At 43.1% G+C, this 21,993-nt stretch overlaps 3 protein-coding genes across 3 annotated transcripts; 2 read left to right on the top strand and 1 right to left on the bottom strand.

Moving 5' to 3' along the window:
* The first annotated feature begins 7 nt into the window (after positions 1 to 7).
* On the top strand, positions 8 to 7,065 carry ttc5 (tetratricopeptide repeat domain 5). The gene is made up of 9 exons (XM_084924066.1): positions 8 to 253; positions 2,068 to 2,200; positions 2,287 to 2,498; positions 3,940 to 4,090; positions 4,183 to 4,274; positions 4,386 to 4,589; positions 5,257 to 5,471; positions 5,586 to 5,730; positions 5,817 to 7,065. Exons 1-9 carry the CDS (start codon positions 191 to 193, stop codon positions 5,934 to 5,936), a joined length of 1,335 nt encoding a protein of 444 aa, XP_084780192.1. The 5' UTR covers positions 8 to 190; the 3' UTR covers positions 5,937 to 7,065.
* Positions 7,066 to 7,308: 243 nt separating this feature from the next.
* Positions 7,309 to 13,021, bottom strand: ccnb1ip1 (cyclin B1 interacting protein 1). Its single transcript, XM_084924067.1, has 5 exons — positions 12,814 to 13,021; positions 11,685 to 11,983; positions 11,109 to 11,255; positions 10,745 to 10,931; positions 7,309 to 7,686 (listed from the first exon to the last, which is right to left on the bottom strand). The coding sequence occupies exons 2-5, from the start codon at positions 11,979 to 11,981 to the stop codon at positions 7,520 to 7,522; spliced, it is 798 nt and encodes a 265-aa protein (XP_084780193.1). The 5' UTR covers positions 11,982 to 11,983; positions 12,814 to 13,021; the 3' UTR covers positions 7,309 to 7,519.
* Positions 13,022 to 15,190: 2,169 nt separating this feature from the next.
* LOC146391212 (uncharacterized) lies at positions 15,191 to 21,904 on the top strand. The gene is made up of 3 exons (XM_084924060.1): positions 15,191 to 15,645; positions 17,307 to 20,608; positions 20,700 to 21,904. Exons 1-3 carry the CDS (start codon positions 15,570 to 15,572, stop codon positions 20,910 to 20,912), a joined length of 3,591 nt encoding a protein of 1,196 aa, XP_084780186.1. The 5' UTR covers positions 15,191 to 15,569; the 3' UTR covers positions 20,913 to 21,904.
* Positions 21,905 to 21,993: the final 89 nt, after the last annotated feature.

Below are 21,993 nucleotides of genomic sequence, written 5' to 3'. Positions count from 1 at the left end.
CGCCGAAATTAAAAGCCCGTTTCCTCTGTGCTGAAACAGACTGCACTCGCGATGCTTCCTTAAAGAAATTACATTTCTGTGGCAGCAGACATACCGTATAGACTAATATCTAATAGTTATTAAGTAACTTGGCGCATTTTGTTCCAGCTTGCTGTCAGATTTTGCTGCTGCTCCATGCTCTAACGCAAAGATGGCGGAAGAGGAGAAGAGTGGTGAGGCTGTGGAAAACAAAGACGAGCTGCAGATTATGAAGGTAACTCTTCTCAGCGGAATCACACATTTATTCAAATGCTCCGACTGTCTCCCGGCTAGCTTCCCGTGAGGACGGTGTCATGTGTTGCTTCCTTGGAGTCTCCAGAAACAACAGCTGGCTGCAGCTGTCACGCCGAAGAACAGATTTTCTTCGTACTAGCTTTAAGGTTTGCTGGTATGTCAGGTGCAGGAGTGCCACACTTACCCTTCTGTAGCTAGGTTGGCCACAGATGTTTCACACCGCAGCTTTAAACCACCAGATAACGGGCTGATATTCGCGCTTTGCTTTGATCTGTGCGCTTCTTGCTGAGTCACCACATTGTCAGGGTGCCTCGGGTTTAGTGCACCAAGGATGAGGAGTGCAGCAGTACTGATTTGTTCTCTGCAGGCCCTTCGATGCTTCATGCCTTATAATGTTACAAAAACGAACTCTTTCAATACCAATATTTCACTCTGGGAGTACTGTGTAGCAGACGTTCACTTAGGAGTGAAGTATGGTTAACTTAGAAAACGAGAAAAAACTAACAGTGAACATGCAGTAACACAATACCGCACAAAAGTCTTGTACTAATATTTTCAGTGGTTTTGAGCAATAGTTTTCCAGGTTTTATGGAGGTCTTTCAAAGTGTTTCTTTTGACATTGGCTCCTTTTTCACCCCTTTTCAGTCCAGATCTTATACCTGACCATTTTTCATAGGAATGCTTTTGTTTGTTTGTTTAAGTGACTCCAAAGTGAAATGTGAATCATCCAAGCCTGAAAATGCTGTCATGTCTACACATAACAAACATGTTGGCAAAAAAACACATTTTAATTGTATCTTTAGGGACTTTTTTTACCAGCAGCTTGTCACAAAAATGCGTAATTTCTTCCAACTTCTTTAGTCGTATCTATGGAAAATGCGAAAGATGACAGCTTGACAGACAGAAAACGGTATTTTTGCACAAATGGGCGATTCCCAAAGAGATATTAGCGTAAAACTATGCTATATCTCATGCATGGTGTGCAGTGTGTCCTTAAGAAAAATAAGGAAACTGAACAAGTGGTGGACAAGACAAGAAGTGACAGGCTTAAAAAATATCTACAGTAGATGGAACAGTAACTGAAAGTCATGTCCTTAAGAAATAGGAAAAATGCGGTATGCCCACTTAGGCAACAATTGGCCTGAAAATCAGTGGCAACAGGTCTGATGGAGTGATGAACCCAAATTTTACATATGACAGTGGGTTTTTGTTTTTGTTTTTTTTTTGGTCCAAATCTTTGTTAGTATGTACTGATGAGAGCCAGTGATGTTGAAGATCTTATCAAAATTAGTGAAATTCTGAACACAGATAATACCGTCATATTTTGATCCATGTGGAAAAAGTCTGATGGGCAGTGGCTCCATTTTCTTTCTTCAGGGGTTTAGGATCATCTTCACAGAGAACAGAACAAAAGGCAGCCAGCATCCAAAGAAGAGCTTTGAATGTCATTAAAGAAGCCAGAAGAACTATTCCCAAAGACTCCTTTTTTTATTTTTATTTTTTTGCCTTTGTATACTGTATTTCCGTGTATGTTTATTAATTTTAATAAATCTCTGTACACCTGTTTTCTAACATGGTGTAAATAAATCTGCAGTGGCTACAGACTTTTGCACAGAGCATTCCCAAGTGTAGTGTAAACTGTTAGTACTAGTTAAATTATTAGTTACTCAGGTAGTTTCACTCCTCAGCAGTATTTGTTGTTGTGTCTCAGTGTTGTACTACAGGCAGATGTGGTTAAGAGAAATGTGTTTTTGATCTATTTTTATGTCTGTTTCATGTCTTCTCTCCCGACAGGAGCTGGTGGATGAGCTGTATAAGTTCAGAGATTGTTATTTTGAGACTCGCAGTGTGGAGGATGCAGGACGGAAACACAGCGACGTAGCAGAAGAGATGGCACGGACGCTGAAGAAGCTGGAGGAAAAAGAAGGTAAGGGTCTCTTTAAATTCAAAAAAAAAAAGGGAGTTAATTTGCAGGCTTTCATTCACAACTGCTCCGTTTACAACTTCCAACAGACGCCTTTAAACACAAAGCCGAGTTCTTGCTGCAAAAGGGACGATGTCTGAACGTGGCTCCAGACTTCAGTGCTGCAGCAGAGGAGTGTCTGTCCCGTGCGGTGAAGCTGCAGCCTGGCCTGGTGGAGGGCTGGAACACGTTAGGGGAGCAGTACTGGAAAAAAGGAGACCTGATCGGTGCCAAAAACTGCTTCACTGGTGCCTTACAGCAGGTAATGATGGAGAAAGGAAGGTTTGTCCTCTTTGGTTTATTGTCTTCTCACATTGCATACCTGCAAACACTCCTGCTTTTACCAGGTTACTTCATTTTTTTCCCCACAATTTATCCCGGGACTCTTGTAATTCAAACTTTATTATGAATAATTGTTATACACATATTAATACATTTTCAGTGTATGTGATATGACCCAAGTTTCCAGTTACTGGTGAAACAATCTCCACATTTCTAATCATTGAACCCAAACCAGGAAACACAAAATCCACTTCAAATTGGTTTGTGTTCAGCTGATCTCTGCTCAGGCAGAGATCTGTTAGATTATTATATTATATTAGCTCATTATCTCCATAGTTGTTGGTCTGAAGCATTAACCGCAACCATAGTTAGTTATTTGAACAATCTGTTCAGCTCTTTGGACGTGTGTGACGGGTAGTTGTTGACTTTAGTAAAGCTGGAAAGTTATTCAGACTCGTCCATTCACACCACAAGAATCAGTAATACAAAAAAAGACCTTTTATATACTTTAGTAAGCAAAGAAAATATTCAATAACTTCACTTTTGTGTTCTGTTTAATACTGTATAAAAACACAATGCTGTTTGCTAAAAACATGTAGCCATATTGTCAAAAACAAAACTACCACATTTTTAAAATGCCAAACTGTCACCTTGATTAAGTTCAGTTTTATTTATATAGCGCCAAATCACTCAAGGCACTATATAAATTAAAGACCCCGCAATAATACAGAGAAAACTCCCAGTCAGATGCTCCCCCTTTGAGCAAGCACTTGGCGACAGTGGGAAGAAAAAACTCCCTTTTAACAGGAAGAAACCCCTGGCAGGTCCAGACTCAGGCAGGAGCAGCCATCTGCTGTGACCTGTGGGGGATGAGGGGAGGGAAACTGGATAAAAGTGACACAGTGGAAGAGAGCCAGAGATTAATAATGAAAACTGATTGATACAATAGTGGTGTATAAGCACATTGTGAGTGAAAAGCAGGGATTGAAGAAGAAATGCTTAGTGAATCATGGGAAGTTTAAGCCTAAGCTTATTTCAGCATAACTAAGGGATTGTTCAGGGTCACCTGATTCAGCTATGCTTAACTATAAGCTAATAAACAACAAGTAAGCCAGCAGTCTGTGAGCAAAGAGCTCTAACGGGGCGATGCGGTACTATGAGGTCTTTAAGATGAGAGCCTGATTATTCAAGACTTTGTTTGTGAGGAGCAGGATTTTTAATTCAGTTCTGGATATAACAAACAGCCAATGTGGGAGAAATATGCCTGCTTTTCCAATCCCTGTCAGTACTTCCACTGAAGTGTTCTGCAACAATATCTGGTGAATTTAAAAGCTGTTTCTGTGCATTAATCCAGATAACATCTCCTATCCTTTCTGTTAGGATTCATTCATGTTAGTATGTTTTGTTTTCCACCTCTGTAGAGCAAGAACAAAGTGTCTCTTCGTAACTTGTCCATGGTGCTGAGGCAGCTGCCCGCGGCTGACAACGACGCTCACAGCAAGCAGGTGCTGGAAAGCGTGGACATGGCCCGGCAGGCCGTGCAGCTGGACGTGAAGGATGGGACGTCCTGGTGTGAGTAGAGTGAAGACAGACGGTGCTCTTTGTTAGAGATGCTAAAGACTGTTGGGACATTAATTCATGTCGTTCTGCCTTTGTTTTTACAGATATCCTGGGAAATGCCTACGTGTCGCTGTTTTTCACTTGTGGACAGAATCCACAGCTATCTCAACAAGCTCTAAGTGCCTACACGCAATCTGTGAGTACAGACTTAAACGGATACACACCAGAGGGAATACCGATAAATAATAAAATGAATAAATAATCAACATGCGCATCTGTATTTTATTCCCGTTTTCCTCCTGTGTAGGAGACGGTGGATCGAGCTGCCTCTTGTTACCCGGAGCTGCATTTCAACAGATCCACGCTGTTCCAGTACGAGGAGATGTACGGGTCTGCGCTCGCCGGCTACAGTCGAGCAGCCGAGCTCGACCCCGGCTGGAAGGAGCCACCAGAGAGAGAGAAGCAGCTGCTGGAATATTTGGAGAAAGTGACCGAACTCCTACAGAACAAGGTAGGAGACTCTTTACAAAAGTACCGGCATACTGTTTATGTCCTGTTACAAAAACGTACAGAAAAGAAGTCGGTGAAAATCATGCTGTGATTTGGTCGTGCTAAGAGTCTCCAAGGTGGTTTATCAGCCACCATCAGATTTAATATTATCAATGACTAAGTAAGCTCTGACATGCTGATGCTGTAAAATACCCAGTAATACTCCAAAATGTTAATGATTGACATGTAATCAGTGGCAGCAAAGTGATTTCTGTCTAGAGTAAAACTCTTTATAATGTGTCTCACTGAAACGGGTAATCTAAATGATGTAGCTCTTGACTCCTGACACAAAATAATGGCTACAGAAATCATGTCATTGAGTCAAGTATGGATTTAAAAAAAGAAAAGTAGAGTTAACTGAAGCGGTTAAACGTAATTCAAGTATTTTAAGATCACATAATTTCTTTAATGTCATCATCTTTTTATTACACATGTTGTCTTTATTGTTAGTCGTAGTTATGTGTATGAGTAGCACATGACCTTTGAGCCTGTTTTCTTCCACTGTTATAAATGCTTATCAGAGTGACATACAAGTCAGTTTTGTTTTGTTTTTTTACCACATGATGGCAGCAAAGAGCATATTTGACTCTAGTTTTTCCCTTAAGCTTCAGTCTGCCTTGTGTGTTCAGGGGAAGGTGAAAGCCCGCCGGTTACGGACGATGCTGTCGAACCTCAACACGTCTGCTTTGGGCCCCTGCTCGTCTCCTCAGTTTCGCTCCCCGGCAGGCCGTGTGGGCAGCCTGGAACCCCGGACACTTTCCTCCCTGACACATGGCCACAATGCTGGGGTGGCCGCTCTGGGGAAGGTGGTGTTCAGCCTGGCCTCTGAGGGTCGCATGGCCTTGTAAGAGAATCTTATTTAACAGTAATGGTCCTTTAATGCACGTGCAGCTTGATTCTGGCTGTAAAAGTGAAGTAATGTAAAATCTTGCAATCTTCTTTTTTATCTTTCCTCCAGTACGTTTGGCATGGTGGACAGTGAGGAGACTTGTATAGTAGTGATGGTTTACAACACAGCAGATAGCTGGGGCGTCCTAATAGGAGATTCTGTAGTCATTCCTGAACCTCAAGTTAAACGACACAGTATAACCCATAAAGATAAGGTAAGTGTTGCATTAATGAATGCTGTTTACAATCAACGCAATAACGTCTGACTGAGTATGTGACCTTCTCTTGTCCTCTCTACCAGTCACTTGATTTTAGAAGTATACGAGTGGACTCTCCTCTGCTGCTCATCGTCAACGGCAAGAAGCAAAATGTTAAAAGTCAGATCGCTGCCTCCGTCAGCTACAAGCCTCAGAGCGAGTGAAGCAGACTGAAAGCCCAAGGACCAAGCTTTCTCGTTTTCTCTCTTTTTGCTGGATTTTGAAGCATTTGTAGCAGTTTTATGCAGTTCTGTAAATAGGTCACCGTGTTACATTTCTTTGTATTTATAAACCTTTTTTATACTCTGTGGGTGTGGGGCCGAACGTGGGTTATTTGTGAAGGAAAGAACCTGTGACGTGACAGTTGTGACCTCAGTTTAAAAAAAAAAAAAAAAAAAAAAAAAAGGAGAGAGAGGAAAAAAAAATATGTATCATTTTTTAAGTGTATTTTTTTTTTTTTTCTTGTATGTTAAAACTAAAGTTCTCAAAAAAAAGACCTTTTGAGTTGTCCCATAAGAAGTACTTCCTGTTTTGGTTTTTTTTTTTTTTTTAAAGCAGTAATGTAACAAAGCCCTTGGCGAACCTGATGCACCCACAAACTGATGCAACTGAATTAAATTCAGCTGTCATTATGATTTAAAGTTGTGACATGGCCTGATGATCAACTTTCAGCATGCTGTCTATCCACTGTAACTCATGTCTCCACAAACCAGTTTTTATGGCCTGGCTTGTACTGCTTTGGTTTTGCAGTGAAAAACTCATTCACATCACATCTTGGATCCCAATAAAGAACTGATCACAGCTCAGGTTTAAGGTTTCCTGCTTTGTATAACAGGATACATACAGTGATGTGAAAATGAAGGTTTTCTACAGGACTACACGATTATGCAGTGACCCAGTCAAAGTCCAGACCTCAATGAACTGAAGCATGGCTATAAAGAAGGCAACAGGAAAGGCTGATAAGGTCATACAGGAAATGATTACTTCAGATTATTGCTATTAAATTTCCACAGCACTGCATAGTGTTTCCAGAAGCAAATCTTTTGTAGCATTATGTAAATTAATAGATACAATTAAATGCTCATGCTGCATGTAGTGGAAAACAGAGCAGAATCTGATGAATAAACCTGAAAAATCCCATAAAATCTTTGTTCCAAAATAAAGTTTTAAAAATCTCTCTTCCCCTAAAGTTTTTCTTCTCCCTCATCTCTGATGTTATGAAACTGATGAACTTTGAAACTTTCCAGTGGTGTTGTGCCTCTTTCTCTAATAAATCCTCCGAATGACCACCTATATTGTTTCTTAATGATCGTTGCAAATCATCAATATTCATTATGTGAATCTGATGACACAGAAGTGTGAAATGATCCATTTGTACTTTTTCTTTTAAAGCTTTACAGTAATCCACTTGGCCTTTTTAGACAACTCTTCATTACTTTATAATCCTATATTTAAATACAGAAATGAGGAAAAAGTGATTGCACCTGAAAGCTTTTTGTTAAGAGACAGATAAGTGTTAGGTGTAAGACATAACTCTGTGAAAATATGCTTGAGATTTTTATTATTTACTTAGGAATAACATGTAACAAAATATAAAATGAAATCCCATATTTGTTAATACTGTTAAATACATATTTATGGTTTGAACAGGAAATAAACGGTGCACAAAATAAGAGCAAACGTCTCCTGCTAAAGTGAGTACAGCAGAACAGAGGAGAGTAACATGGATAACTGCAGACTGCTGCTCTCAGTGCTTCCTGATGAAGGGCCGGCATTTATCCCTGCCAGGGGAGCTGAACTGGAAGAAGGTCTTTCCTCCATCAGCCTCCAGGGCGGACAAGAATCGACTGTCCCCTTCAGGGCCGAGGGACAGGAACGGAGGGCTCCTCTGAGGAGTCGCATGCCGAGCCACCCCTGAGTGACACACACAGGAGGTTGATGGATGTCTTTCATTGTTATTCTCACTAAAAAAATCCCTTACATAGACATTCAGCTCATTACTCCTGCTGTTCTTTCCTGATGACAAAGTCTTTTTGATAAAAGCCCTGTCTTCCTTCGTTGCCATTAAGCATTATTCTTTTACCCTGATTCCTTCCTCTTTTCATTATCAACGTGAGCACAATGTGAAAGCTGATTTTATGAAAGCAGAGTCCTTATTTATCTTTGTTTTCTGAACATAAGTGATATTTTACTATGGATTTTAGTAGTTTTTCTGCCAAACATTGCTGTAGTTAAGTGCAGGTAATAGAGGCCATAATGACATCTTCACATTGTTTGTGTACTCAGCCAACAACAAAAACTTACTGCTTCTTACCTAACAACATTTACTAATAATGCCTTTAACATTTAGGCATCATTAGTAAATGTTGTTAGGTAACACTTTTAAAAAGCATATATTATATATATTATTATATCATTATTATTAACAGAAGTTATTTATTGTATCATATATTATTAGCCTCGTGAAAAACTGACCTTTTTATTGAGCCATTGCACAGACCACTACTGTGCAATGATGTGTTTTAACTTGTTATGGTCAAAGTCTGTAAAATCAAGTTAAAACTGGGGGTTATCTTCCAATTTACACACAGTTTAACACTTCAGCAAGAGTTTGGAGATGGATACACAAAGCTACTGCAGTGTTTCCGAACCAGAGTGAGAAACACATCAAGAAATTCAAAGAGAGCCACACAGAGCAAGCCTGGCAGAGATAGGAAACAAAATGTTTAATATAAGTCTCTGGAAAGAAAACTGGTACGAGATGTGGCTAAAGACCTCAGAACAACTCTGAAGACACAAGGGAATGACTTTGCTAAGTCTGCAAATTTAATTTGTTAGTTTAGTTTAGTGCCTGCACAGGAATGAACTGCAAGGTTGCAGAGCAAGAAAAACTAAATTTTTGCAGAAGAGACAGTTTTAAGACAGAATGAAGTGAGGACAACCTGGAGAATAATTATGGAGACTGGAGGCACTTTCTTTGGCCACAGAGATGCTGCTTATGTTTGGAGAAAGCAGGGAGAGGCGTATAACCCAAAGAACACGGTCTACACAATGAAACACGGTTTAGGAAGCATTATGCTTTATGCATGCTTTAGTACGTCTGGAACTGGGAATCTCATCAATGTGGTAGGAATCATGAAGAAAGGACACGTGATGATTTTGAAAGAAAACTGTATCGTCGATTTGTCTTACAACACGACAACGACCCAAAACATAGTTTGTTCCTGGTCAAGAACGACCCCCAGATAACCAAAGTGAACGTCACTGATTTGCCTGCGCAAAGCATAAGACCAAGGTTCATGCCAGAAGACCAGCAAATCTGGAGAGGTTTTTGAGATGTACCAAAGAAGAATGGGCTGGGACAGCTCAGGACACGTGTGCGAGACTTAATAAAACTAGCATGGTTGGAAAAGCTGTGTTAAAAATTCCCTGTACTTGGTAAATAGTGATAGGGGGGCTAAAATTCTGTCATTTGTGATTAAGCATAAATGCTGCTGTTCATATTTGAAAACAATATTATGGTTTGACCTAGGGCTGGGCGATATGGCCTAAAATCCATATCGCGGTATAATTTGAAGCACGTGCGGTAACGATATATATCGCGATATATTCTTTTCTTCTGTTTAACGTATTTTCCACACTATAATGCACACTTAAAATCCTTTAATTTTCTTAAAAATCGAAAGTGTGCCTTATGTATGAATTCTGGTTGTGCTTACTGACCCTGAACCGATTTTGGCGTGCAGAAATCTGTTAAAAAATGTTTTAGTACCACTTTGGTAAGCCGGGCTGCTTGATGGATTGTCAGAGCATTACGGCTGCCGTAGTGAGGAGCTTCACGGAGTAATCTGGGTCCAAAACTCCGTCCGCTTCAGGTCCCAAAGTCAAACGAACACTGAGAGTTAAAAACGGTCTAAATTCTTTCATCTTTAATAAAATCATCAGCGTTGCTGCTTTACCGGGTGTAACAATTAAGTTTAACATCCATGGAAACAGAATTTATTAAATTTAACGGAGTTACAAGTTAACAGGAAGTTAGCTCGCTAGTTTCCACCTAAACATGACATACCATGTTCTGACTGAGAGATTTTTGAAACTAATTAAAACGTACAGCTCTGCTACCACTTCCAACATAAAGACAGAAAACTAAACAGCAGTGGCGTTTGCAGGGTTACTGAAGTTGGACTACCTGGTATATAATGTTGTGCTACGTGATTGTTAGCGACACAACTATGTAAGCATAACATTAGCACAGTGAAGCTGGAGGATGAACGCCAACTTTTTTTCCACTCGATAAAAGTTAACGTGAGGGATTCTGGTGGTTAGGAACAAATGCAATCGCATAGCAGGATGCTGTACACGGGCCAAACTTCAGTCAGGAGAACAACTGAGATTTTTTTTTTTTGTGGGAGAAAACGTTTCTCCCACAAAAAAAAAAAAACGCTACGTCCAGATGAACAGATTCAACTTTTGGAGATTTACTTTCCTGGATGATTGAGGATGCATCAAAACTGAGATTATTCATTCACAATACAAGGTTAGTTATTAATATACTGCAAAAACATGGGAATAAAACAGCTGCGAGAGAATTCAACATTAATGTATCAATGTTACGGAAGTGGAGGAAGCGCAGTTTTTGGCTTTCCCCATATTTCAAAAGTGCTTCATCTCTTTGCTATGACTGTCGCCCAGCATAATTTGTAGATGATAATGGTTGTAGCCGCTGCCATGCTTTAAACCAAAAGAGGCGCAGCTTGATGATGTCATCAACATGCGCTATCGCGATAGAGCGGTATAGTCAAAATCTCTATCGTTGGCCAAATTTATATCGCCCACCCCTAGTTTGACCTTTAAAAGTGAAAATAACTAGTCATGCCTTTGTCCATTGTCATAAACTAGTTGCCAAGCCCTCATCTCTGTCCAACAATGCACCTTTAAAAACTACAAATGAACAACAATGTGCTGACATTACCGGCATTATTATCAGCGTTGTAGTCTTGATGTCCCATTTGTTGCTCTGTATGTCTTTCTCCAGCACCCACCACCATGCTACGCATCCTCAGAGAGTCGTACAGCCCCTGTAGTTTCTGGTACTGCCGGTTTCTCTGCATCAGCTTCTCAGACACCTCGCTGTAATTCCTCTTGTACTCGTCCATCATCTGGCCATCAGGATACAGAGAAATCTATTTTTACTCTATGTATGTCTTCAAGATTCACAGTTAAGACGACCACGTGCTCCCTGTAATTTTACATCTTAGCCTTTGAAGCTATTTTACACCAGGTTACAAGTTTAGTGTATTAATGTCTTGTGTGGTGATGAGAGTTGTGTCATTTACTTTCTTCAGGGAGGCGATTTCTCCTTTCAAGGCGGTAAGCTCCAGTTCTCTACTCTGGTTCTGCTGAGTCAGCATCTTCTCCATCTGCTTCAGCTGTGATTCGGCCCGTGACAGACTGTACTCTTGATAGATACGCTCTTGATGCACCTGCACACACCAAGACTTACACGCTACACAAGATCTGACTGACATAAACGGACCATCAGGGTTTATATACGAGGAAGTACACGGCCAGCTGAGCACCTCAGAATCAGCTGATTGTTTACCAACTCACCTTTTTCATAATTTTAATTCTTTAAATAAACAGAATCTCAAATTTAGCATTTAGCATGAGTTAAAAAAATAATTATATTAGAAAAAGGGGAGGGATCACAGCTAGAAAATTATCCTGGTTTCAAATGTAGATAAAAAGAGACCACTTACATTCTGTAACTTGTTTTGATCAGATGGGCATGGCATCATTACATATGCTAATGCTTCTTTACTAATAAAAAATTAGATTTTTCTGGGATGATGTGGGAGCTTCTCTCACATTTGTCTGCTTTTGTATTGATTGTTCACATGGAGATACTTGACCTGATAGCTCCAGAAGGCCAGAGCACGGGAACTGATGTCCAGCACTATGTCTGGTCGCAGACCTGTCAGCACCATCGCTTTATACTCCTCAGAGGGCGACAGCTCCATCCTCACAATGTCCAGCTTTCCAGACAGTGCAGACGAGCATGCAGGGCAGATGACTGGAGAACGGCTGAACTTCTCAGATCCGTGCTGATCGCAGAAAACATGTGAGCACGCTGTGACCCAAGCGAAGGCGCTCAGCTTAGCGCGACACTTTGGGAAATTACACAGGAGGGTGTCATCGCAGATGGACATGCCTTTGTAAAGGACAGTAAAAAGTCATTCAGAGAAAAAAACTACAAAGCAAAAACATGATGTCCAAAGACTAACAATCAAATTTCCATAACACAAGGCCCAATGCGATGCAGGAGTAATTTGGTCTTTGTTTGAACAATTTTAATCACAATCAGACATTATTTTAGAGGTCTACATTTTACTTTAATCTGAAACCTTTGTATTAAAAACAAGGTGGACAATAGTTTTTATTAATACAGCTGCAGCTGGCCTTAACCTACAACATTTTGGTAATTTATAGGAGCTTATTTATTACATGTTTAAAGTTTTATGTTCACATATTCCCACAAATAGTTTTTATCAAGTTTTTTGTAGGTACATTTTTCATGTACCTACAAAATGTTCATCAAAAGCTAAGCTACAGTAACTGTATGGGGGCTAAAATAACTCTATAGATCCCACGTTGGATAAATGTACTTTTTACAATGGAATAAAGCAAAGGTTATTATTTGTAAACACTGAAACCCTTTTTTATTTAATTTGTAGTGGCTTATAATATATATTTATGAAAAAATAAAACTGTTAAAATACAGTTTTGTTGTATTTTGTAAAAGCTCTGCTACCCAAAATTGAGCAGCATTATCGACATTAGATGCTAGCACTAGAAGGTTAGCTAGTGAAAGCCTGAGGCGCTCTGCACTTGCTAATAACAAGCTCGTTAAAGTGTCATTTCAACCCTTTTTTCCCTTTAGCAGACTATTAAAAAATATATACTTTCGACATTATACACACGGACCTTAACACAACCCTAAAACACTGGTAAAAATGGCTAATTTCAAAGACCAAAACCTACCGTTAATTCTTTACTCTGAAGATGACCCCGCAAGTGACATCACTGCTGAAATCTGATTGGCTGATACAGCTCAAGCTCTACCAATCACGATGGCAAAACCTTTACACTACAACTTAAGAACTTTAGAATAACTCACAAAGTTAGGGCCAAACTTTTAATGTAAATCTCAAGCAGGATTCGTGTTATATTTTATTATTATTATTATTATTATTATTATTATTATTATTATTATTATTATTATTATTATTATTATAACATAAATCCAGTGAAGCCCTACAAACTGTGGTGTGGAAAAAAACAAAAATAATAATAAAAATTAGGCCTACGTGACCACTGGTAGCTACCACACTAAGCTCCAGTAAGTTCAATTCTGAATTTGCAGAAGAAGAGGATGACCTCACTCTACTTTCCGGATTCAGATTGTGTGCAGCAAGAATGTTGGAAGTGCCATCTACTTTGCTGTTGTGTGCTTGGAAGGCAGCATCAATCCCAGAGATGGCAGCAGGATATACAAACTGATTCAGAAGGCAGGAACCATCGTTGGCAACAGGTGGTCACCGAATAAACTGCTCTCCATAGTGGCAAACCCATCTCACCTACTCCACTCCACAGTACTGAGCTAGCAAAACTCATTCTCTCTCAGACTTGCTCAATCCGCCTGCCGTAAAGAACACTTCAAAGAATTCCTACCTCATTCCTGCCATTCTCTGTAAAACTGTACAAAAACTCTTCTTTCTGAGACAGGTGAGCACACCTGTCAGGCATAAGATTCCACACACATAATACATATCATGTATTATACCGTCTTGCAGGTGTCTCTATGTAATAAAGCAGTAATGGAAATAAATATAATATTTCAGTTACTGTACTTCACTGTCTAACATTATGAAGCCACATAGCGCATATATTGGCAAAAACGTAAATGTTGCCTTTTTGAATTCTTGTTTTTTTTGTAGCTGCTTTTACTGGCACAAGTATTTATGCTTCCAGGCTTCCTTACAAAAGGGACATAAATAAAACAACAACAACAATGATAATGATAATGTGATCTGGATATCAGTGAGGGAACCATTAACGCCAGAGATGATATATTATGTGCCATCTGTTGCTATCCTGGATTTCAGGAAGGACCATGCTTGTTTCAGCATAATAATAATAATAATAATAATAATAATAATAATAATAATAATAATAATAATGGTTTTACATGTTATAGTGTCCTAACTTTTCTTTCTTTTTCTTTCTTTTCGAAATAGTGCCGTATTTCAAAGTGACGTGAAAAAGCTTGACTAAAGTCCATCATTGTGAGCTTAAACTGTTAAACTCTGAATGGCAGGCATTTCCTCAAAATCAAATACTGCCCATTTTCCCTACACAGCCTCTGAGCGGACAGTCTATATGCTTTATGTGAGACACCTACTTAAATATGGCCCCCTTCCTCCTCCGCCACCACTTTTTTTTTCTCCCCCTCTCCTGCTTTTATCCATTTCTCCACGTGGTACAGGAGTAAAGGCAGGGGGTGAAAGAGGGGCATTGTGTTGTGCAGCAGCGGGTCCGGGGGTTCATAGTGAGAGAGGGGAGATGCTCACTCAACTGTGTCCAGCACGCCATTGTCAAAGATTCCCATCTATTCTCTGCCTTTTAAATAGAGCTCCAGTGTAAGATGCTTTTTTTGGGTGGTGGTGGTGCTGGGGGTGGGTATTATGCGCTCGGTGATAACACACACGAATTACATGCATGCATGTGGAATGGATGTGTGGCCCCACTTGCAAACATTAGCCGCTCGCTGCACTGTTGTTGATAATTGGCCCCGAGGAAATCAAAGGCTACATCTCGCCTATCTACACTTCTCAGCTTAGTGCTGGGAAGGCAGATTTTTGACTCACGCTGACGGAAACCACCTGCCAGCTTGACTTCATTATTATGACTAGGATCAAAGTATAGGTGCAGAGCGCACGGGAGGATCGAGGCATGGCACCTGATTGCTAAGTTACCTGTTGGATTAGTTTTACTGTGCGTGTTACTGCATCTTAATCAGAGCCATCATCGTTTCTCTCTCTCTCTCTCTCTCTCTCTCTCGCACTCACTCTTTTGCTATAATGATTGAAACATTTATCTCGAACAAAAAGGCCACATCTTACGCCCGTTTTAATTTGTTTTTTAGACATCCAACGGGCTTTGACGCCATTGTCGGTTTTTTATTGAAAGTTTATGGCTGCAGCGTGAGAGTGTTAAGAAAAATAAAGCTGAGGGGGGGCGAGATAGAGAGAAAAGGAGAACCGGGGAGGCTGTGTGTTGCACGCCATTCAAATGCAAATATCATAGAACAAGGAGTGGTTCTGTGTGCGTGTGTGTATATAGTGTGTATGTGTGACTGTGTGTGCGCTCCCTGTATGTGCATGCAGTGGGGCAGCAGTGGGAGAGGAGGGGCGCAAATTGGACAAGTTTTTTGGGGGGGTAGAAGAGACTTTAGAAAACAGCCACACACACGGCAAGCTTCATGTGACACGGTGCAGCCCGGCGGATTTCCAAACATCACTTTTTCTTTTTGGAACTTTGTTCCATGAAAGACCCGCTCTTTCAAAACTCCCCCTTTCTTCTTCTTCTTCTTCTTCTTCTTCTTTCTTTTTTAAAGCCAAGGACTTGCAGCACATCTTAAATTTGGATGCTCTCGGAAGCTCGTCCAAGTGCGCAAGAAAAAAAAACTGCCATTGAACCGACGGATGCCCCCCTCTCCGTCTGACTCGCCGTGAATCATGTCACGCCGGAAACAGAAGAGACCCCAGCATCTCGTTAACGCGGATCCAGGGGGCCCGAGGCTGCAGTCGCACGGTGAGAAAACATGTTTACGAGTGTTCGTGCGCTTTTTATTTTTGGATGTTTGATGTTTCTTTCTTTCTTTCTTTTTGTTAAATCAAAGCGGCATAAGATTGTTATAAACAACATTGCTCACAGGCTACTGGCTGCTTGTGAAATTCACTATAAGAACTTAAATCTTTAAATTCATTTACCAACGCAAAAGTTAGCATTTAAGTCATGAGCGGGTTTTCTTTGATTTCTTTTCTCGAACTTTTGCAAGTTCATGTTTTCATTTGCATTCCGACAAATGCACCTGATTTAACTGACTGAAAAAAAAGTCCCACCTCACAATTCTGCTTACTAGTTTAGTGCAATAGACCCCACTTATAAATGAGACCTGGGGCATTTTGGACGGGGCCAATAAACTTGCTCTTGTGGGTAGGATTAACTAACATACATCTGTGGCCATTTTCCTGTGCTGTTCATCCTCTTGGAGACCAACAGGCTGCTCAGCGCTGACTGCTGGAGGGCTTTGATTAGTATGGAGCACTCTCTTACTTCTTCACAATAAGGTGCAATAGGGTGGGGGCGGGGGGCAGTGGTTTTTTTGGGGGGTAAAGATTAATCTTCCACCCTTTCTATTCTGATCTTCTTTTGCTCTTCATCCATGCCTTTCTTCCTTATGTGCCCCTCTCCCCCTCATTTTTCCACCTTTCTTAATACAGCCCCCTCCCCTTTCTTTGCTCCTTCTTTCTCACCCTTTAGCCCTATTGACTGTATACTCCTAACACAGGCGGGGGGATTGAAAACATTTCAGAGAATATGGAGGTTTTTGTCACATTATTAGTGGGATATAGCTTCTGATGCATGCACCAGCTCCCCTGGGGCAAACTCTCACAATTAATAGTGGAAGTTTTAGTTTGAGGCTTATCTGCTTGCAGGTTTGTAGGGAAGGAGTTTCGCTTGAGGTACAGTCTTTCATTCCATCACTGTCTCTCCAGGAGGGAGTAGTTAGTTTGTCTCTCCATTGTTGTTACCCTCCCCCTCATTTCTTTTTCTTTTTTACTCTTTCTCACTCTGTGCTCAAGATTTCTGAAAGAATTTGACCCCTGAGCGCCAGAGGTCAGATTAGTTGACCAATCAGAGTGTGTGGACAGTGCCCAGAACCCTTAGCTTGGCCTGACCCTTGACCTCCACTGTGACGTAAGGCGGGGGAGGGTGAATAGGGAGATGAAAGACGTAACCGCTGTAGGGAGTGGGTTAAGAGGGGCTATGGGTTGTCTTGGTGATGCCCATTGTCCTCTAAAATGTGTTGCTATAGCAGCAAGGTGGTCTGTGAGCTTTTTTTTTGTATGTGTGTGCACAAGATGTTTGAGGAGTTTTACTCCGGAGAGCACAGATTGAGACAAGATATCACAAAGACTCGTGGACGGTTGAGTTTCTTGTTTATTTGCATGTTCAAGGCCACTTTCCAGCAGGAATTTCTTTTGATGTTGTAACTGTATCTTTTGGTATGCACACAGAATTTTTTAAAACTAAATTCATAAACAATAACTGGAGGCAAAGGAACAAACAGAGTTCAGATAAATTCACAAAGCTGTATATTTGGGTTGATATCGGAGCTTTGTCAAATAAACATGCAGGTTTAAAAAAAAAAAACCCTCATCATTCTTCTTTTTCTTCTAAATCCTCAGATGACCATCTGGGCTTAAAGTCACCATCCACATCTCTCGGCTCAGAAGTGACCTCATCAGGATCCTCCTCCTCCTCATCCCCCACATCTCTTCAAGACTGCCAGCCGCCTCTGGCCCCTCGCCCATCCCCTGGAGGGCTCCACGCGCCCTCCTTACCCAGCGAGAGCTCACCTCCTCCCCACTGGCCCAGCCACATCGCCCCCTTCACAACATCTCTTCCCAACACCCACTCCTCCCTCTCCCCGGACTTCCCTCACCCGTCGCTGTCTTCCCAGACTCACTCACCTCCCCCCCTGGGTCAGACCTCTGGTTCCCACAGCCAAGGGAACTCTCACTCCACCATGACCTCCCCGCAGACTGGAAGTTCAGCCACCACCACTACCTCCACCTCCTCTTCCTCCTCCTCTTCTCAATGTGTGCCACCTCACCGTGAAAGCTCAAGTCCAGGTCAACAGCAGGCCACCAGCTCACCAGGGGAGCAGGGACAGAGCCAGGTCCCTCCCACACTGGCGGTGCTCTTAGAGGAGCTGAGGGTTTTACAACAGCGCCAAATCCACCAGATGCAGATAACAGAAGAGATCTGCAGGCACGTTCTGAGGCTTGGAGGAGCTGTCTTTGGCCAGGACAACAATGCACAAGCCAGTGGAACGGAAAGCAACCTGAAACCTAACGGAGCAGCATCTTCATCCCCAACGCATCCTTCCACTGCCACTCCAGTCACCACAGCCTCGTCACTTTTGACTGGCCTTCCATCAGCTCTCTTCCCCCAACCGGCTGTCTCCAAGTCAGGCGCTTCACACAACAACGGCAGCAGAGCTGCATCTTCCTCTACCTCGTCCTCATTATCATCTTCTTCTTCCTCATCGCTTTCATCCACTATTAGCTCCTCTGTTGCCTCCCTACACCCCTTGTCCCTGTCGCTGGGCCTGCCACCGCGCTACCTCCATGAAAAATCGTCTAACACCTCTTCATTCGCTCACAGTAATGGCGTCAGCTTCTCAACTCCTTCACTTCCTCCCACCAGCCATCCCCAGGACCTCCAGTCCAGCTCCTCTCTTACCTCTGCCTCCTCATCAGGACGCCCTCAGCACATCTGCCGCTTTTGTGGGAAGGTGCTGAGCAGCGACTCGTCCCTGCAGATCCACCTGAGGTCCCACACAGGGGAAAGGCCCTACCAGTGTCCAGTCTGCCTGAGCCGTTTCACAACCAGGGGGAACCTTAAAGCTCATTTCCTGCGACACAGAGAGCAGAACCCAGAGCTGTCGCTCTCCCTGCTGCCCCCAGCGCTGTCAGAGCAAACGCAGGGCGGATCGGCCACAGGGAGCATCCAGAGGAGGCGCAAACGGCGAGCTGATGATGATGAAACATTTAACGCGGTGAAAGGAAGCGTTCCCGGCATCACAGAGAGCATGGCTTTAGGATTCCTGTCCAGTGGCTCGGCTCGGGCCTCGCCTTCCTCCCTACCTCTGCCCCCCTCTGTGGACATGGCTCTGCTGTCCACAGCCCATTCGCTGCTACAGCTGAACAGAGCTTCAGCGGCAGCTGCTGCAAGCGCATCCAGCAGTGTGCTCCCGTCTTCCTCTTCGTCATCTTCGTCCTCTGTGGGCAGCCAGTTTAAAGGAGCAAAGCAGCAGCGCTTTGACGAAAACACTCCTCCTCACTCGAGCCTCCATTCAGCCTCGCCGTACTCCCAGCTGGCTCACCTGCCTAAGATTCTCTTCCCTGGAGGTACCTCCCCTCACCACCTCGCGCTTCTCCGACCACCGGGACACCCATCCACCTCCCACCTCACTTCGCCTCATCAGCTACCCTTCCCTTTCCCACCTTTCCCCAAACCATCTGCCTCCTCCCCCTCCTCATCCTCTCCCACTACCTCTACCTCTGATACATCCAAGTTGCAGCGGCTGGTACAGAAGCTTGAAAAGCAGCCTCACACAGGTGTCTCCTCCTCTTCTTCTGCCTCTTCACCCTCCACCTCCTCACACACCACTACTGAAGCCAACGGAGACACCCATGGCCACGACCTGACCACCACCTCCAGTGCCTACCGCAGGGAAATGTTGGCTGCTCTTGGACTGAGTCCTAGTGCTAATGCTGCAGGATCAGAGACAAGCCAGGGTTCGGGCGCTACTAGAACTACCCCATCTCTCCCCGCCGTCCAGGCTGCTAATCAGTGTGGTGTGTGTTTGCGTGTTCTTAGCTGCCCCAGAGCTCTTCGCTTGCACCAGGCCACACATTTGGGAGAGCGCCCGTTCCCTTGTAAGCTTTGTGGTCGTTCCTTCTCAACAAAGGGCAGCCTTAGGGCCCACCTGGCCACTCACCGTGCGAGGCCGCCCAATAGCCGTGCCCTGAACTCCTGCCCGCTGTGCCCACGCAAGTTCACCAATGCCCTGGTTCTTCAGCACCACATCCGCTTGCACCTCGGAGGACAGATACCGCCCGATGAAGATGTTCCCCCCGAAGATGCTGCAGAAATGGACAGTGGCGTCTTTGATGATGGTGAGAATGACTCCATTAGCTCCCAATCTAAAACACAGCTCCTTCCTTTGGCCTTAACAACAGGCACCAAGTCTCAAATTGATGCTCTAAGCTCAGGGTCCACTTTTAAGCAATCTGCAGCTAATGACACCACATCTGTGAAGACAGAGGAATCAGAGCGCTCCACGCCCAGTGTTAGCCCACCTCTGACCCATAACCTCACTTCAGCAGGGCCAGAGGACAGCATCCCAGCTGACGGTAGCCTGGTGAATGGCTCCATGTCCTCTGAGGAGGAGACCCACACTGACCTGGGCAGCCCGTTCAAAGCACCCCCAGCTTTGGCAAATGGAGATTCAGAGGGTGATGACGTCCCCCTTTCTCTCTGCATTTCAAAGCCTGGTGCAGAAAATGATCTGCCACACAGAGGCGTGAATCATGATGAAGAGTCCTCGACAGATAAACCCACAATAACTCCTGATAGTGACCCCACTGCAAATCCCGTACCTTCACTCCCCCCTCCCGTCAGCCCCACAGCTATCCCAGAAGCAGATGAGGCCTGTGGCAGTGCACGACATGAGTCACAGGAACGAGATGCTGCCCACAGTAAAGGGAAAAGTGAAACACTCAGAGATTCTTTGTCTGGGTTGGACACAGAGCTGGAGAAGGACACTCCAGAAAAGCCTTCAGCGGATGCTGAGCCCTCGGTCCCAGCAGCATCAGCACCAACACCAGCACCAACACCACACACACAGCCTCATCGCCCAGAGAAACCCTACAGCTGCTCCCACTGTGGAAAGGCTTACGCTAGCCGGAGCGGACTTAAGGTGAGAGAAGAGATAATAGATAGTGTGATGTAAAAGTTTTTAATTTGAGATTTTGTATCTGTAAATAAATATCCTTGTGTCCTGTCAACAGGGTCATATGAAGACCCACCCCGGCGTGCTGACCAGTACCCCCTCCAAGGCTCAAACCAATGACAATGACTTTGCGGAGGATCGTAAAAACGCCGCACAGCAGGATGAAAAGCAGGGATTGGTTAGATCCCCCGAGAAAGGCGACAGCACAGATCCTCTGCCGAACAGCGTCGGCTGTGACGCGGCAGACGAGGCTATGGACACCACCGCGTAGAAAGTTAGTGCTGTTGAATGTCAGTTTTTAAGGGTCCTGACAAGGGAATGTATTTTTCTTTTACTTAATAGAACGAGATTTGTTTCCTAGCGTAATAATAATTCTAATTCATATTTACCTTTTTGTTAGGCAGATAGGTCTGCTGTAGTTTATACTGTAGTATGATTCCAGTGATTTTGTGAATGTAGTGTTTTAGCTATGTATTTTTCTATTTTGGAGACCACGGTGAGGCCTTATTTACACACTTCACAGCATTACCATGAGCTGAATTATTTGTTCTTTTTTCTGTTATCGTGGTGCTTGTTCAGCACAGACTCTATGATAGCTGATTTGTGTGTTTTTTTTGTTTGTTTTTTTTTTTAAAAGAAGAGTGTCCAGAATTTTACAAAATGAACTCAATACCAAAACAGGCCAGATTAGGAATGGCCAGAGTTTGTAAATACAGCTGCGGTTACATTTTAAGACTTCTTATTGTTTCCTACTTTGTTCCTTTTTTTTTTTTTTAATGTGATGCTGCTGAATGCATGTGCCGAGCTACACTGTGAGCTGCACTTTGCCTTGTGCTGCCGAAAAACCTGCTGAAAATATTGAATCCGTGATGCTGTTTGGTCGTAATGCTGCCGGTGACTGTGTGAGTCCCGTACTTAAAACTGTAAGCTCCCCCGGCCCTCACAGGGCCCTGTTTGTGTTGCTGTATTGATGGTTGCTGTTATCTGCATTGTGAAACCCGCAACAAGTATGAACCCCGTCCGTTATAACCGCCCTCCCGCCTCCTCCTTCATCCTCCCTTCTCTCTCAGAGCACTTGAGGGTGTCCTGCTCCTGCACCAACTGTCTGCACTCACTGCATTCCTGCTTTAGCTCAGTTTAGCTTTTTGTATGCTTTGCTCCCCCCTTTGTAAACCCTTTTTTCTTTTTTTTGTAGCAAAGACAAAAATATGTTCCCATGAAATGTATAAAAGATAAATAAAACAAAAGGCAATGTGAAGAGGAGACCTGTTTGTTGCTCGTCTGGTGGGTTTCGTTTTGTGGGAGGAGGGGGGGCATTTTTTGTCTGGGTTGGGTTTAATCCCGTGTCTCTG

The sequence above is a fragment of the Perissodus microlepis genome, chromosome 3, assembly GCF_051167445.1.
Source record: "Perissodus microlepis isolate ML-2025 ecotype Zambia chromosome 3, ASM5116744v1, whole genome shotgun sequence".
Classification (NCBI taxonomy): Eukaryota; Metazoa; Chordata; class Actinopteri; order Cichliformes; family Cichlidae; genus Perissodus; species Perissodus microlepis.
The sequence above is the reverse complement of the archived record's forward strand: the minus strand, read 5'-3'. Positions and strand labels throughout refer to the sequence as shown.